Source organism: Pelophylax lessonae (assembly GCF_965119305.1).
Source record: "Pelophylax lessonae genome assembly, chromosome: 7".
Classification (NCBI taxonomy): domain Eukaryota; kingdom Metazoa; phylum Chordata; class Amphibia; order Anura; family Ranidae; genus Pelophylax; species Pelophylax lessonae.
The window spans coordinates 139852269-139870510 of NC_138774.1; the positions used below are offsets into that span (position 1 = coordinate 139852269).

Consider the following 18242-nt stretch of genomic DNA (forward strand, 5'->3'; position numbering starts at 1 on the left):
GGCAAACAGATGTAAACGGATAAACATTTTTATCCATGTCCATTTAGGTCATTTTTTTTTTAAACAGAACAAGGTTCCATCCAGGTCTGTTGAAATAAACTGGAATGGGTGTAAACAGATGTCAACAGAAAAGAAGTGAAGAAAAATCTACCAAGGGGATACAAGCAGCAATACAAAATGGCATCAGTTCTAGCCATTCTTTACTCAGTCTAAAAATATATGTAATTTTGGGTAAAGCAATAAATTAAAATATCTCCTTGCTTAAAATATACTATAGTGTCAATTGTAATTAATGACTAAGACTGGTGGTTGAATGAAAAAAAAAAAAAAAAAACTTTTCTTTGTCTCAACATGATAAAAAAAGGTATTCTATTAAAGTAATCCATGAACGTTTAGCAGTTAAATTTAGGGAGTATTAAAATGTTTCCTCCACAAACATTATTCAAGTAAATATAGGCTTTGTTATATGTAATTTTTCAAACAAAAATGTACATTTAAAACACATCAAACCAATGGTGGCACCCCCTGCTACACTTTTTTTTCACACCGAAAACCTAAGTGCAAAGTACGCTTGTAAAATAGGCTTTTTCAATTTTGATATCATTTTTATTTGCCACTAAGGGACCTCCAGGTGGCTTGCAAGGACATCGCTGCAGGCAATCATTCTAAAACTGTATAACATTTGCAAAACATTTTCTGTCAGGAATTCTCAGATTAGCTTCAGTACTTTTTGTTCAGTGTAAAATATTCAGTTTAGTTTTATACTGTACCTCAATTTATTCCGTTCAAGGGTCTTTTTGTAACTCTGTGTACTTTTTTTTCCTGAGAGATAGGAAGAAAAAAAATAAGTGAATCTGTTCAAAATATTTGCTAGTTTTTGTATGTACCCGAGGGCTTGTAATAACAAAACATTGCCTTCTTAACTGAGCACAAGGCGCATGACCAACTGCAATAACTAAAACATGTGCAACTAATTACATAGCTTTTGAACATTATGCTTAGAGGGAGATGCCGATATTACTTCATCTAAAAACTTTGTTAACATGGGAGCCAGCAAGTTGGTGGATATCAAGTATTTGTTTAATCTTTAGCATGATAAAAATAGTGCTTTCTGGCCCTCTAATCCAAATATCTTGTGGATCAGTTGACATGATTTTAGAATTATGTAAAGTTCAAGTAATGTGGAAATAAATCAAGGCCAGCTTTTATACAGTGACTTGACATCCACCCAATTCCACTTTAAACCATTACACATGTTGAGTTGTGTTTGGCCTACTTCAAATTTAATTGTCAAATATTTGGCTGTCTCACTGGAAAGAAAAAAAAAGATGGATAACCTACTTGCAGTGCATCAAAATGCATATAAATGGAACATTTTGTAGATCTATGACCACAAAAATCCTTGTTTTGTTATACTATATTGTACACATGTATGTGTTGTTGGAGCACTCTTTGAACTTTATATGTGATTGGCTCATTAATGCCATATGTCTATTCACAGAACTGATGTATGGGCTTTCTGAATAACACAAAGAGCAATTTCAAATACATTTACTGGACTGAGGATGGCAAACTGAAATCTGTTTGATATAGTTTATTTCACATGAACTTTTTCAATGGAATGCATCTGCTCTTGAGTACAAATTTAAAGACATACACATTATTTCCTATTCCCGTGTTAAATTGCCTCTGAAGTGAGGGAGGTGAACTTATAATAGTAGATGGAAAGAATACAACCTTTTTATTGAGTCACTTCTCTGACTCATTCAGTTGTGTGAATTTCTCTGTTAGGCCTCTTTCACACGACCGCTCTGGTTTTTTTGTCCGCTGCAGCACTTTTTTTTTTTTTTTACGGACACGGATGCTCCGTAAGTCCGCATATCATCCCATCCATTTTCAGATGATATACGGACATAACGTATGTCTATGGGCATTGCGGATGTCAGCGGATGACACCGCTGACATCTGATTTTGCATTAGTTCCGTTTTTTAAATGGAACAAAAATAGGGTTCTGTTCCGTTCCAAAAAACGGAACAGAACTGAAAGGACGAAAATTCGCAGACATCCGCAATCCCATAGACATTCATCATGTCTGTATATCATCCGCAAAAAAATAGGATGATTTACGGACATATGGAACGTCCGTGTGAAAGAGCCCTAAATAGCCTTTTCAGCAAAGTAATTTAATCTGAATTCTAGGTATCTATTCTTTTGCTCAGTGACATTGCTCTAGCTTGGACCAATGTATGTATGCATGTTTCATGCCTATCTAATTCCTATGGAAGCTACTGTCGTAGCCACCACTATTATAGTGATCCTTGTTATCTTCTGTGCTCCCCGGCAGCATAGTAAACACAGCGATGTAGCTCACCTGGCATGGGTTCCATTTAGAGAACACTTTGGATTTTTCCCAATGGATACAAGACATTCTCTGATAGGCCGAGGTGGAGATCATGACATCACCACCCCACCTCTCCACTCATCCAATCAGAGAATGCTTACATTGATTGGTAAGAATGTAGCTGTGAAAAAAAATATGCCTGCAATTCTGCTTTAAGACTGGCCAGGCAAAGATATGAAAATGAACCTTTTTATGGATTATTTCATAATATCTTGGCTAAATATGTTATGTTAAAAGAAGGAAGGAAGGATGTGAATAAAAGATTTTACCAAAGAGCCACAAACCACTTTAAGACATGCCAGTTTGCTGCAACCAAGTGAATTCACTGATCTTTAGTCTATTAGTTCTTCTATTTTTTTCCAAGGTCATGTTAGACATTTTGTATTAGCTACTGTTTTCCTGTAAGTTACAGACAGACAATTTTTATATATTGCATCAAAAAATGACACTAATGACAATAAAAATGAAGTAAGGGTTTGTACTTCTGGAGGTACCATAAATTATTTTTTTTCTCAGAATTTAGAGTCAAATTAAAATTCACTAATATTCTATTAAACTATTGAGCAGAAAAGTAATGGACAAGGACAGCTCAGTTTTTCTATCCTTGACAGTATATTGTATTTAGTGATTCTATATTAGATCTTGGCAGCAGATGTTAGTTCTTCCCCATATGAAAACAAATGCAGGTCATTGTTCTGACAAAAGACTGGTCTTGCATTAAACTTCTGATCTTCTCTGTATGCTTCACCACTTGTTTAGGTTTGGAGATATTTTAATGTGTCTTTACACAGTAACGATAAAGTAATTGCAGAAATATCTCTTGTGCTGTGGTTTCTTTGAAGATCTTTTTCCATTTAAATGGTGGAATATTAGGAATACATTAATCATGACCATGAAATGGTCATGAGAATGAAAAGGGGGCACAGAATTGGGGCCCACACACATGAGACAGGGGATGCCATATAATATACAGTAGCTATTGTTTTTTAAATATGTATTTTTCTATCGAGGTTATTTAGGGCTGTTGCCCTTTTAAGAATGGGGCCAGAACCTGTTGCGTGTATTTGTGGCGGGAAGGCTTGAGATACACATGCCTTTCTTGAATTTCATGTATCCCTCTATAAAAGGGTGGCTCAGTCAAGGGGTCTCTGCATTTGACTGGGACCGTTGGCGAGCTCCCCTCCCTCCCACCCTTGTTGCAGGCACTTTTATGTGGTATGTCACCCTTGATTCAAGGGGGGACTTTGATTATAATTACTTTGAATTATATTTTGCTTGAGTCCTTTGACTAAGCAATATGCGGATTATTTGATATTATTTTTTTGATGCTTCTTGGAATTATTAAAGATTTGTTTATTTACATTAAACCAATAAAGTGCCGCAGCCATTTCTATTTCTATAGTCTTTTATGATTGGTAAGTATTTATAGCCATGTGTATGTTAAGATAGAATGGTGCAGCCTTCTGTCCCATGATAAATAATTTTCTAGAGCAGTGGCAGTCTGGTAACTTTATATAACAGGCCTCAAATGCCACCTCTGGGGCCACACATAATATTCAGTGAATATAATGCTACAGAAACTGGCAGAGATTTTAGACATGCTACAGGAGATGACCAGAGATTGTGGGGCATGGTATATGGCCATTGACTGATAATGCATCATATGAAGCTACTAGAGATCACTACTCCTACAGCCTCTTTACAAATAAATGCACCCTTTTTTGATTTCCATGCAGCCTCCTTAAAATTAAAAATGCCTCATGCCACAACTTAAATTCTTCTCCACGAAGTCCATTATAAAAACATAAGCTGAGAAAAGGGATGAGCAGAATAAGCAAAAGTAACAGAGAAAAAGAAAAAGAAGTCACTTAGATAGCTGCACAAAAAGTGCCAAAGGGTTTGAAGTTGGTATTGAGGCTCTAGAGCAGTGTTTTTCTACCTTTTTCCACTCAAGGCACCCTTTAAAATTTTGGCTAATCTTGAGGTACTCCCTTCTGATATGTAAAAAACTAAAATTAAAGTTGTACCTATTGCAGCAGCATCCAAGCACATAGAACAGTCAACATTCAAGGTGATTTATTCTTTCAAAGCAAGTAGATTTTTGCACACTGGTATTGATATTCCACATTTCTCCCTCCTCTGTTTTTCTGTTTTTTTTTTTTTCCCCACACAGTTAACATGACCTCAGTGCTGACAGTGCAGGTGCCCAACATCCTTCCTATCAACCAATGACATCAGTGATTGTTAGGACACTGGCAGCTGGCCTGCACAGTTCCCAATTTTTTAATGTTGTACAATACAAACCAATGAAAACCTGTGACTTGGGCTTGATCCACCTATTGGCTTGTATACAATTTTAGGACAATTTGTGGCAATTTTCAGCTAATTTTAGCCAAAGCATCCCTGAAGAGCCCAGTAGGCACCCTGATTGAAAAAGGCAGAATATCTGATAGTTATCCCTCCATTACTGTTCTGCTTGACCAATCAAAATTTGGCAATTTAATGAAAAATGTGATTTTCTTTCACTTTCAGTGATAACAGTCACCAGGCAATTAAAGAATGTAAATCCCCGTTGGACAGCAATAAAAACCTGAGAGGCATTCTTTCCCCCGCCACTCTAAAAAAACAGTAAAACAAATTGTTTTCAGTTATTCTTCAACATACAATGAAGAGGGCAAGCTTCTAAATCTTTATACCTTAGTTATGATAGAAAGTGCCCAAATCTAGTCTACAACTGATAATGGAGATCTGACAACGCAAAACAGATTTAATTGTGGCAAACACAGATCCCCATGTTTCATATAGACATAAAGAACTAAGTAGGATTTTTAAGTGCTGGAGCTTCCAGAAAAGATCATCTAAAAAAAGTGTGCTTCAATGTTTATGTATTTTTTTTAAAAAGCTATGCTATGCTAAAGGGAACAAGTAACAAAAATTAATTTGGCTGCAAAAGTGGAATTATATTTCTCCATAGATACAGTATGATGAGTGAGTGTTTCCACCCTAGGGCAGATTTGTATTACTGGCTGGAGCTCCAGGTGAAAATACCAAAATTAATATAGCTGCCATATCTAAAATCTTGTAAAGTGTAATATCTCAATTGTTTTGTATTTGGGTTTAGATACACTTTAACACCTTTCTTAGTAAGCAAAATGACATCCAAATATGCATGTAATAATTCAATTGGAGGAAGGTGATGGGATCCTTATTTTTTGCAGTGACATGCAAAGTTTTTAGTAGCACATTGAGCATGTCTTTCAGATACTTATACTAACTGTTTGATGAGAATCCAACACAGTTGTTTTGTGCTGGTAATGAATTTAAGCTTTTATGATTAACCTCATGTAATGCATCTAATGTCTATTTTCTTACCAAACAGGAAATGACACATTCATGGCCGCCACCTCTGACAGCAATTCACACCCCCTGTAAAACTGAGCAGTCCAAGTTTCCCATTCCCAGCAAAGTAAGTTAACATTTTTTTTTTACACAGAATAAAAAGATATTTTATTATTTAAAAGCAGATTTGTTTGGTTTAGTAGGATGCATTAAAATTTAGACGGAAAGGGCATTTGCTAGGGCTCATCTATTCATGTGAATACCCATGAAGCTTGTATGCTCAGTATGGTAATTAAATTATTTATGAAAAATCATTAACTATCCCTCTTCCGGTAGAGGAGCCATCACAAACATTTTGGAAGTAAAGAATGAGGGCAGTCACAGCTCCATAAATGTTGCAGTGTGCATTAACAAAGTACTAATAAAACAATTTTCACAAACCCTAAAAGGATAAGTGCAGTTATACTGCTGGCCCCTTTTGCCCCTTTTTTTACCTTTTTTACCTTTTTTTTCCGATTGCCCCTTATAACCTTTTCCCCTCCTCCAGAGATGCATACCTACCTCGATGTGATGGCCATGGCTTGCGGGGATTGTTTACATACTGTGCTGAAAGTCCTCTGTCTCCTGACTGCACCTGCACAGTAGAGCCCTATAGTAGATTATGGGGCCTGTATACCTCCTTTTTGGCCAGGAGATATGGCGAAGTGAGTTCCATAGACCTCTTTGGGGCTCTACTGCATAGGCACAGCCAGGAGCAGAGGACTTGCAGTGTTGGATGCAAACAATCCCCATAGGCTGCAGTCAACATATTGAGGTACGTATGCATCTGTGTGTTATTAATGTGTAATAATGTGCCTGTTGATTTGTTTGATCTGGTGAGTGCAATACATTACTAGCACATGGTGGAGCACATTTGGTGGTTTGGAGGAAGTTTTTTGGAAGCACTACACTGTATTCACCCAGGAATGTTTTGGTGATTGGACTCATAATATAAGTGCACGGCTATCTCAATGATTAGGACTGCATGGTCATTTGAAAACATTGCAATAATGTATGCATTTTCACTATCGCAGGATTTTGTTACACATATTGGGCTAGCACCCCTCTTCATCATATTTATTATACTTTAGAGCCATTGGGCATTTAAAGGGGCAGTTACTCATTTATCACATTTATAATTCTTGTGGTGAGTGGGTAGATACCCACTCACATATATTTTTTTACGAGCAGAATAGATATGTCTTTTCTATATTTTGATTGAGTGTTTATATTAGGTATGATTTAGAGGTTGGTATAGCACCCAGCACTTACTTTTAGGCTGCATAATAAAAAGTCTTGGATGTGCCTTACTGAAACCTACAATGCTGTCACACATTAAGGAGCAGCCCACCTACTTGTAGTCTTTTGAGGCTGCTCAGAGCCCATTCACACTTGTGTGACTTATCATGCAGCTTTGGACCCAAAAGGCGCATGATAAGTCACACCCCATGCTTTCTTATGATGACCGTTCCTATATTTGCGACTTCAAGGCAGGTCCTGCACTACTTTTGTCTGACTTTCATGCGACTTAAGGTCAACAGACCTTAATGTAAACCCTCAAAAGTTGCATGAAAGTTGCACCTGCATAATATAGATGCAATTTAGATGGCACTTGTGTTTGACTTGCAAAAAGAATGCTGGCAATTAAAAAAAAGAAAAATGCGTGGGGTCCCCTTAATAAAAATCAGGTCATTCGCATCTGGTTTGCATTTTAAGGGGAACCCCACAACAAGATAAAAAAAAAAGTGTAGGGTTCCCATCCAAAATTCATACCATACCCTTATCCGAGCATGCAGCCTGGCAAGTCCAGAAAGGGGGTGAGCAAGCACCCCAATCCTGAATCATACAACACCACATGCCCTCAACATGGGGGGGTGTTTTGGGGCAGGGGGGCTTTGCCCCCCAAAACACCTTGTCTCCATGTTGATGGGGACAAGGGCCTCTTCCCCACAACTCTGGCTGTGGTTATGGGGGCCTGATGGCGAGGGGCTTATCTGAATCTGAAATCCCCCTTTAACAAGGGGGCCCTCAGGTTCCCTCCCCCCAAGTGAATGAGTAGGGAGTACATAGTAAGTACGCCTACTCATTCACCACAAAAAAGTGTAGTGTAAGAAATGACAGTGGGCAGTTTTTGACAATTCCAATATCTAAAAAATGAAAATGAAAAAAAAGTCCCCCGGTGTAGATCCATCTTCAATAACTGTACCCGCTGCTACCACTGACACAAAAAAAGAATAAAAATGTCACAAGGGGTCCCCTCAATGTCAAGGGTCATTGAGGGGACCTCTTAGTTGTTTAAGAGCTGTCAGGGGATTTTGCTGGCAGATGGTGGGAGCCTTCTTTGTTTTTTTTCTTTTTCGGTAACGGCGTGGTGACAGGTGGCGTGATTGACTTTGGATCTACATTTTTTTTAATTTTTAATAAAGGAATTGTCAAAAACCACCGGCCAGGGTTGTGGGGAAGAGACTCTTGTCCCCATCAACATGGGGAAAAGGTGCTTTGGTAGCCCACATGGAAGAAAAATATATTAAAAATATATTTTAAAAAAACATTTTTTATTTTTACCAAATATATTGGAAATATATTTGAAATGCTACAATTTTGGCCATATTCAATATATTTCTTAAATTTTTTATCCCAAATATATTGGAAATATATTTGAAATGCTACAATTTTGGCCATATTCAATATATTTCAAAATAATTTTTCCCTAAATATATTGGAAATACATTTTTCTTCCATATGGGAGGGAAACCCACTGACAGCTGATGAATCATTGGTTGTTAAGGATGTGGTGGTTGGATTTCCAGCCAGCTCCTTCACAAACAGATAATCATCATACATTGGTCGATCAATTTTCAACCAATGCGAATTCAAATCTTTCTGAAAATTTGGACTTCATTAGAAAATAATGAAACCAAACAAAACTAAACATATTTTTATTTTCTGCACATGTCTAACAACTTTGTAGAGTGAAAACAAAATGATCACATTGGTCAAAGCCAAAGTCAAAACAAAGTCGCATTCACCCAAAGTTGCATCAAATCGCATTAACATCTCATGAAGTCACAGGGTAAGAGTACAATGGAAGTCACCTGATTTTTAAGTTGCACACGTGTGAATCAAGCCTCAGGGCAAGACTGAACATCAGTATTATTTAAAAATCCCTCTTCTAGGCTCCAGGGCTAAAAACATGTCTAATGTATAGAAATGGGCTCAGTGAAAGTAAAGCCTGGTACACATGGGTGAAATATTGGCCGGTATCGGCTGGTTCAACAGAAAGCAGCTGACATTCGACCCATGTGTACATCAGCCTGTCCGAGAAAAGCTGTCGAACAGGCATGCTAGAAAACTGGCATCCGATCAGCATCTCATCAGAGCTGGCAGCCAATGGCTACAAGCACTGACTGGTGTGCTCTGGTGGGGGGGGGGGGCTGTCCCACTGTCAGAACAAAATAGATCAGTGGGGAGCCTTTAAATTTACCTTTAAGCTAAACCTAACTCATCAACCTAGACCCTAAATCTACCCCTTAACCTTAACCTTAGCGACTTGCCACAAATGACGGTGAAGTGGTGCGGATCTCGTTCTGGGATGACGCCATATGACAGCGCCCCAAAACAGCCACTCTCGGCCCTGTGTCCTGTATTGAAGTGGTTAAACAAATCCTTATCATTCACCCAAAACCTCATACAAAGCTGAGCTGAGTGATATCATAAAATGAAAGTGATTACCTGGCTTTTACCTAATTGATCCTAGAGTGTCCTATTACTGTGGTATAGAAATAGACCACTAGAATATGAGGTAAATGGTTGTTGAATAGTAAATGCGGCATCATATACAACTGCTGCATAAATCGGGAAAGTAAGACTGAAGGTTGTTAAAAAATATTTGTGTGGTCCATAAGGCAAACTATACATGTTGTTGCTACAGAAAAAAAAAACTAATGATGAGTGATTCTTCTTTAAATCTGACCAAATGCTCCAGCATGCATGGCAAAATTACTTACTCACTGACCATAGATAGCCCCTAGAGGCCTCACAAGCTCAGAGGACACAACCAGATGACCAAAGGGATGGAATGGATCTAGTACCACCATGTGCTCCAAAACAGATCCTATTGTGTTAATGGCACAAACCAAAAGCCCAAAAAGATAATATTCTCATGGTATAGTATGTTTATTAAATGAGGAATCAAATATAAAAATTATTATCAACTCACATTTGTGGGGTGCCTGAGAGGCACCAACACCAGCAGCCCTCAATCAGTACCACTGCCCCACCGCTCACTGTTCCTGAGCCGGTGTGCGTTCCACAGACCTATAAGTGACATCATGGATAAACCGGAAGTGACAACAGCACAGCCTCAATGCATTTTGCACCTCCATGCATCTTCAGGAAGCAAAAGGAAATCTCTTTAATTGTAACACAGACAGTAATAAAGCATTTTCTGGAGTTGGGAAGGTGTACCACCTCTGTCTTGTATTTAATGCTGTCTATATCACCATTGGGGAGCTATTTACACATTTCTCAAGAAGACATGGAAGACAATATAAAGTTGACAAAGACTTCACCCATTCCCCCTATATTCCAACCTAAAAAAATTGAATAAACTTTTTTTATTATTATTTTGTATTTTATTAACTATTATTTGTATAAAACTTTGGTATAATAAGGAATGTATACAGAATTATTTATTGTTCTGTTAATGCAAAATAAAGCGTAAATATAGCATGCTGAAGCCCTAATGGAAAATCATCAATTTACCAATTTGCCAATGCATTTGAGATAGTTATGACTCTATATTGTTAGGCAGACAGGGAATAATTTATGTTTGAAACAGTAAATAGTAATATCCTTCGATGTGTTAGTTATTTCTCCTTATCATTTAATCTCTGCTCAATTCTTATGAATTTTAGATAAGGTTAAAATGTGATTGAGATATATACTCAAGCCTTTGGCTATGTGACCTAAATCTTTATATCTAAATGATATGGGGCTTATAGGTTTGATTTATTTATGTTTATTTTTACAGGACACGCAACATCTGACCTCAGGATACAGCATTCAAAGTATGTCTTTTGCTTGCCTGTTTAATCATATTGTACTGGATTACAATGCAATTTGTGGGGCAAGATGTTTGTTTTATTAGTACAATCAGTAGAGAACAGCATTAAACATTTGCCAGGAGTTAAATAGAAATGGAATAATATTGTCCTTGTTTCATACGGCTTTTCATGCTATGCTTTTCTTTTCTTTTCTTTTTATGCAGTGGCAGTGTTAAAAGCTTTATAATACCTAACCTTTACTTTTTTCAAAGTCACTGCTTTGTGGTGTTTTTTAGAGACACAGCTCTGATTTTCACTTGTAACACAATGTATATGCAATACTTGTAGCGTTTTATTTCTCAAAGCTGTTTTCCTAATGGTCCTCAACTAATTTTATTGTTTAACCTCTTGCCCACCAGCCACCGTAGTTTTACTGAGGTAGGTTGGCTCTATTACACGAAACTACGTACCTATTCATGTAATAGACAGTGGGGGGGGGGGGGGGGGGGGGCGCGTGCGGCAATGTCCGCCAGCCACCTGCGATCTTTCCCCATAGAGACAGAATGTATGTAAACAAGGCAGACCGCCGTTCTGTCACAGAGGAACACAGGTCTCTGTGTTCATCTATTGAGTACACCCCCACACACAGTTAGAAAGCACTCCCTAGGAGCACACTTAACCTTTTGATTGTCTCTGTTCTTAACCCCTTCCCTGCAAGTGTAATTAGTACAGTAATAGCGCATATTTTTAGCACTGATTTTTGTAGTAATGTCACACAAACCACAGGGTCAAACCCTTCCACACTTAATACAAAACTTTAGAAATTGCCTTTGCATTCAATTGAACTTACTATAACTGTGCAGACTTACTTATGAAAAGTATATATTTGCCCCAAGTATCTGCTGCAACTGTTGTACGGCCATATTTATTTCTTTGATCGATGAGAAATAAAGCATCTGTAGTGGAATATGTAGGAGGAGGAAAGAGCATAGCTCTTGGTCATTGACATTGACAGTACAGTGTTCCAAGAACAAATGATGTGGATCTGGCAAAATGAGACAAACATATATAGAGACAGTGGAGTTGATTTGCCAAAGGTAAATCCACTGTGCACTACAAGTGCACTTCAAGTACACTTGGAAGTGCAGTCACTGTAGATCTGAGAGGAAGATCTGAAATGAGGGAAAACTCTGCTGATTTCTATCATCCAATCATGTGCAAGCAAAAATGCTGATTTTTATTCTTCTTGGATGTCCCCTTCAGGTCTACAGTGACTGCGCTTCCAAGTACACTTCCAAGTGAACAATGGAGTTGCCTTTAGTAAATAACCCCCCCGTGAATGATGCATTATCAAGTGAATTATGTTTTAATATGCATATTTTCTTTTTTAGAACGTTGTGATGTTACAAACAAGTCTGCAGTGAAATCCGCTCCACAGAAATCGTAAGTTATTACTAATTTTTTTTTCATTGCTCTCTAACATTTAGCTACAAATCCATTTTGAATCCGTTTTCTTATTAAAATTAAATGTTCATATGCCTCACTTAACTACAACAATACACAGTTTTTTCCAAGAAATATAAATGTATATGCTTAGCAAAAATGGAGCTAAGCTTGAGCAAAATGAAACTAGGCTCAGAGTGCGGTATAAAAGTTTTATGGTCTGGAGCAGGTGGCCTAGTCTTAGACACACCCTTTACAGTGTTTGCAGTCAGATTTGGTATAAAGATCTCTAGTATATAGGAAAGTATAATTATGTGAAGAAAAAACCTAGAGTGTGTAGAGTCTGGCCTCTTTTTCCCAGTTTTTAATGTACTTTGAGAGTGCCATAATTGTATGAATATGTTTTTATTGAGATTTTTATGCATAATATTTTTATAAACAATATAAAGTCGTCAAGAGGGCACAACATAGAGGGGAGAAATTAAGTTAGCAATAGTAAAAACTGAGGTTCTACAATTGATCATTAACCACACAAAATGGTATGTGACTATAGAATACAAGCAATTTCTTGCATCAGAAACCTGCTAATGCTTAGCTGTAAAGGAAGGGCAAAAACAGTAGCCCAGAAACTGAAAAGATAAATTAGAGTCATTTTTAGGAGGCCAAGGCATTCCAAGAGCCCAAGAACTTTCTTCTTGGGTAATTACTGGTTAAGCTGCTGGAAAGCTTTGGGATCTCTGTAGACAATCCACTAGAATCAGGGTGACTGAACCAATTAAAGCCTTCCATTATCTAAGGCCACCAGTTCTCAAAATGCATGATGTCAATGAGGAGGCTCAGTTCTGTATAGAGACTGCTAAAGGTCACATAAAAATATACCAGATTGACATACATTGACAATAGGTAGTTTTACTGATGATTTTCTGTTGACTAGAGTTATCCTGCCGTGGTCTGGAGTCAGGCTCATAGTCCAATAGCTATAGCAGTAGAGAGTCTCCCACTGACCAGCAGGACAGGTATACAAGCAGATAAATATACACAATCTCCCACTGACCAACAGGACAGGTATACAAGCAGATAAATATACACAATCTCCCACTGACCAACAGGACAGGTATACAAGCAGATAAATATACACAATCTCCCACTGACCAGCAGGACAGGTATACAAGCAGATAAATATACACAATCTCCCACTGACCAGCAGGACAGGTATACAAGCAGATAAATATACACAATCTCCCACTGACCAACAGGACAGGTATACAAGCAGATAAATATACACAATCTCCCACTGACCAACAGGACAGGTATACAAGCAGATAAATATACACAATCTCCCACTGACCAGCAGGACAGGTATACAAGCAGATAAATATACACAATCTCCCACTGACCAACAGGACAGGTATACAAGAAGATAAATATACACAATCTCCCACTGACCAACAGAACAGGTATACAAGCAGATAAATATACACAATCTCCCACTGACCAACAGGACAGGTATACAAGCAGATAAATATACACAATCTCCCACTGACCAGCAGGACAGGTATACAAGCAGATAAATATACACAATCTCCCACTAACCAGCAGGACAGGTATACAAGCAGATAAATATACACAATCTCCCACTGACCAGCAGGACAGGTATACAAGCAGATAAATATACACAATCTCCCACTAACCAGCAGGACAGGTATACAAGCAGATAAATATACACAATCTCCCACTGACCAGCAGGACAGGTATACAAGCAGATAAATATACACAACCTCCCACTGACCGATAGGACAGGTATACAAGCAGATAAATATACACAATCTCCCACTGACCAGCAGGACAGGTATACAAGCAGATAAATATACACAATCTCCCACTGACCAGCAGGACAGGTATACAAGCAGATAAATATACACAACCTCCCACTGACCGATAGGACAGGTATACAAGCAGATAAATATACACAATCTCCCACAGACCAGCAGGACAGGTATACAAGCAGATAAATATACACAATCTCCCACTGACCAGCAGTACAGGTATACAAGCAGATAAATATACACAATCTCCCCCTGACCAGCAGGACAGGTATACAAGCTGATAAATATACATGTTTGCCAGCACACCTTAGATCTTGCATTGCAGTCCAAAACTTTTATTGCAAAAAGATCATATCACAACAGGGCACGTGCAATATTTTGGAGCCACGCCAGACCCCTTTATCAGGCATCTGATAAAGTGTATACAGTTAACTCAGAATATATGTGGTTTGTTTGTGTGTTTCCACGCTATGGATGTTTAGTAATGTATATCTGCTACCCCCACTTAAACTATCTACCATGGTAGTGTCTAATAGGTGAGTTTGCATAAAGGAGTGGGTTTGGCCGCTGTTTTTTTAGTTAAAAATAACAAACATGTTATACTTACCTACTCTATGCTGTGATTTTGCACAGAGCAGCCCAGATCCTCCTCTTCTCGGGTCCCTCTTTGGTGCTCCTGGCTCCTCCTTCCTGTTGAGTGCCCCCACTGCAAGCAGGTTGCTATGGGGGAACCCGAGCCGAGCCACAGCTCCCTGTGTCAATTCAGGCATGGAGCTACAACCTGGCCCCACCCCCTTCCTCTCCTCTTTGGCTGACTTTGAATGACAGCAGCGGGAGCCCATGACGCTGCGCTGCTGTCTCTGCCATTGAGGGGAGTTCGAGGCTGCTGAGACACTTCTGGATATAGACGGGGCTCAGGTAAGTATTAGGGGGATTGAGAGGGGCTGCTGCATACAGAAGGCTTTGTATGTTAATGCAAAGAATGCATTAAGATAAAAAAAAAAAAACCCTCTGACTTTACAACCACATTAACTTTAAAGTGTAGGTAAAGTTAAGAATTTTATTTTAGTTTTGGATAATATGTGGAAGGGTTAGAACCTCTGAGAGATTTCAACTTATTTAGGGTTCTAGTGAGCATTAGGTCTGGTACAATGCAAATTGTTGAATTGTCACAAAAACAGGAATTGGGTAGGAATCTTCAAATGGGAAGCAAGCATGAAAAAATAAACTGAATTGTATCTTAAATATTCCCTACCATATATATTTTTGGGCTATAAACAAAAAAAGAGTGACAATTCTGAAAAAAAAACAATATTTTTTACTTTCTGCTATATAACATTTCCAATAAATAAAAAAAAGTAAATAAAAATTACATTTTTACATCATTTTGGGCCAATTTGTATTCTGCCACATATTTTAGTAAAAAAATCCCAATAAATGTTTAGTGGGACTGCAACATTGTGGCGGACCAATCGGACACCTAACTGACATTTTTGACACTTTTGGGGGGGAACAGTGACCTTACTACAGTAATCAGTGCTAAAAATATGCAATGTTACTGCATTAATAACACTGGCAGGGAAGGGGTTAACACCAGGGGTGATCAAAGGTTCAAATGTGTCCCTAGGGGGTGCTTTCTAACTGTGTGGGGGATGGACTTATGGAATGAACACATGGACCTGTGTTCCTAGATAAGAGGAACACAGGAGTCCTGTGTTCATCTGTGACAGAACAGTGGTTTGCCGTGTTTAGAAGGGCAGACCGCCGTTCTGTCTCCACGGGAAGCAATCGCGGGTGCCCGGCGGCAATCGCGGCTGCTGGACCTGCAAATCAGCTTCCTTGTGGCAAATGGGCGCACACTTGCGTGCCACCAATCGTGGTCCCGTGGAGTGATGTACAGGTACGTCGTTTTGCGGGAACGAGCGGCCTGTCGCAGTATATGTACGGCGGCTGGTCAGTAAGTGATTAAGAACTGCTAGCATAGTTCCTGTTCATTACTTCTTTTTGCTACTTTTTGCTTTTGTTCTATCTTCCCCAGGGTTTTTATACTAACTTAGTTCTATGTTGTTTACTTTGACAGCACCAAGAGTACAATGCGGTATATATTAGTACATGATGTTATAACTGTACAGTTCATTATTATAAGTCGGAAAGCACAGAGATGCTCATGGGAAGATAAAGCTGGGGAATGTGATTTAATGAATAAGCAGCTCAGCTGTTATTGATAAACTTCTGCTCATGCAAAAGTTTTAGTTGTTAGATCTGCACTAAAACCTGTAAGTAATATGTTAGCAAACACTACTAAGGCCATGTTTAACTGGCTGGATTGTAACAAATGAAAAAAAAAACAAACTTAAATGTGGAACCCAGTTACATTTTAAAATTAATAAATAGATGTGAATTTACCAGAAGGAAGCAAGGCTTCTTGCAAGCAGTGAAATGAAGCAGTGTTCACTTTTTTATTACAGGTACTTATGTAGCACTTTCAATTTACACATGTATTATACATTCACATCAGTGCCTGCCCTCAAGGAGCTTGCAATCTAAGGTTCCTAACTCACATTCATACATACTAGGTATGCTGCTAGGAAGAAAGGCTATCCAATACACCAGCACACCACTTCAGTCAGCCAATAATTTGATTTGCAATACATTTTTCAAAGTTAACATTCACTTTGCTAATTGAACAGCCACTAATCCTTTAGTAAATCAATCTAATTGTTTCACAATGAGGACCTGTTCTTGACTCTCCATACTCCTACACTATTCTTTTTTTATTCTTGTTCATTGAGGGACACAGGAAGTCTGAGATCGTTGGTTTAAACAGATGCATAATGGTATTTAAAAAAAATGTGGCCAACCTTGTGTAAATCTACTCAAAGTATGCCCCAGCTAATGTCCTAAAGGATAGACACCTTTTTCTCCTGCTCTGCTGATAAAGGTCTGATTTTTTATTTTTTTTGCTAGATATTTCTTCAATCAAGACTACTTTTTCTCCACACTGTTATTCTTGCTATTCAGCATTCAGGAAGTGCCTTGCCCATTGTACTGACTGCAAGTGACACATGGGTTTACCCTCAGTTCATCTGTGCTGTCCTCTTACATTTACATGTCACCCAATTGTCACCCAACCTCTCCTGCTATCGGCAGATGATTCATGATTTCATGTGAAGCTACTTCTTGTTCCACCATTCTTAAAGATCAGGTTCTACCTTTTTCTGTCAAGGTGCACTCTACTAGGTATTTGAGTACTTCTTTTCAGCATCAGACTACTGATCAAAAACAATAGTTTTTTTTTTGCCACTTCTTTTCATATATTCTGCAGGTTTTACGCAGTGAATGTTCAGGCCTCATCTGATGCCAGCTTTGGCCATAAGGTCCTTCAAAGTGCTCTTTGAGTTGCAGGCAATCCCCAGTTTTTTTTTGGCTTCTTAGTGTTTTGTTACTGTTGCCTACAGTCAGATAAACAAGGTCACAGTGGTAACCATATAAACAACATGGCCACGACGTAGATTATCAGTGGGGTTGCCTAGTTAAATATGATATAAATAGCGGGAGTGTAGATGGAGTGACGTAGCTCCTGATGACGTCAATGCTGACGAAATGCGTAGAGATGGCTCATACGTCGCTCCGTCACTTCCGCTAGAGTGGTTCCGCACCCTGGAACGCATCCATACCCGGACATCCGGTTTGCATGCCGCACCAGCGGCTTGAAAGAGAAAACTAAAACTGTGAGTGGATATTTACTTTTTATTAATAAAATACATAAATATACTACAATATGGCCGGTCTACTTTTCTCTATTTGGGGCACAATCTGAGGGACCCCAGGAACATCGTCATGGGCTCCGGTGTATTGTGGAGGCATCCATCTATACCAGGACGCATAGAGGGATAGTCGCAGGATCACCCATATTGCTGTGCAAAGCCTGCTACCCCAACACAAGGGAAAGCATTGCTGTGAGTGCAATTCCAATAGGGGCACGGAAATACCACACTGAGCACAGCAAAGTGAAAGTAAAGTACAGCACCGCCATCTCACACACCTCCTTTCATCCTTTTATGCTTTTTATGCCTTTTATGCACTTGGGCACATCACAAGCACTACCAAATGGACCACAAGTTTGCATCACTTATCTTTCTTAGACT

At 38.6% G+C, this 18242-nt stretch overlaps 1 protein-coding gene across 1 annotated transcript in view; it reads left to right on the forward strand.

Moving 5' to 3' along the window:
* AFF2 (ALF transcription elongation factor 2) overlaps positions 1 to 18242 on the forward strand; it is a 775685-nt gene that overhangs the window by 448963 nt on the left and 308480 nt on the right. The window contains exons 5-7 of the mRNA XM_082263635.1: positions 5782 to 5868; positions 10813 to 10849; positions 12217 to 12268. Coding sequence (XP_082119761.1) covers positions 5782 to 5868; positions 10813 to 10849; positions 12217 to 12268 — 176 coding nt within the window. The remainder of the gene's footprint in view (positions 1 to 5781; positions 5869 to 10812; positions 10850 to 12216; positions 12269 to 18242) is intronic.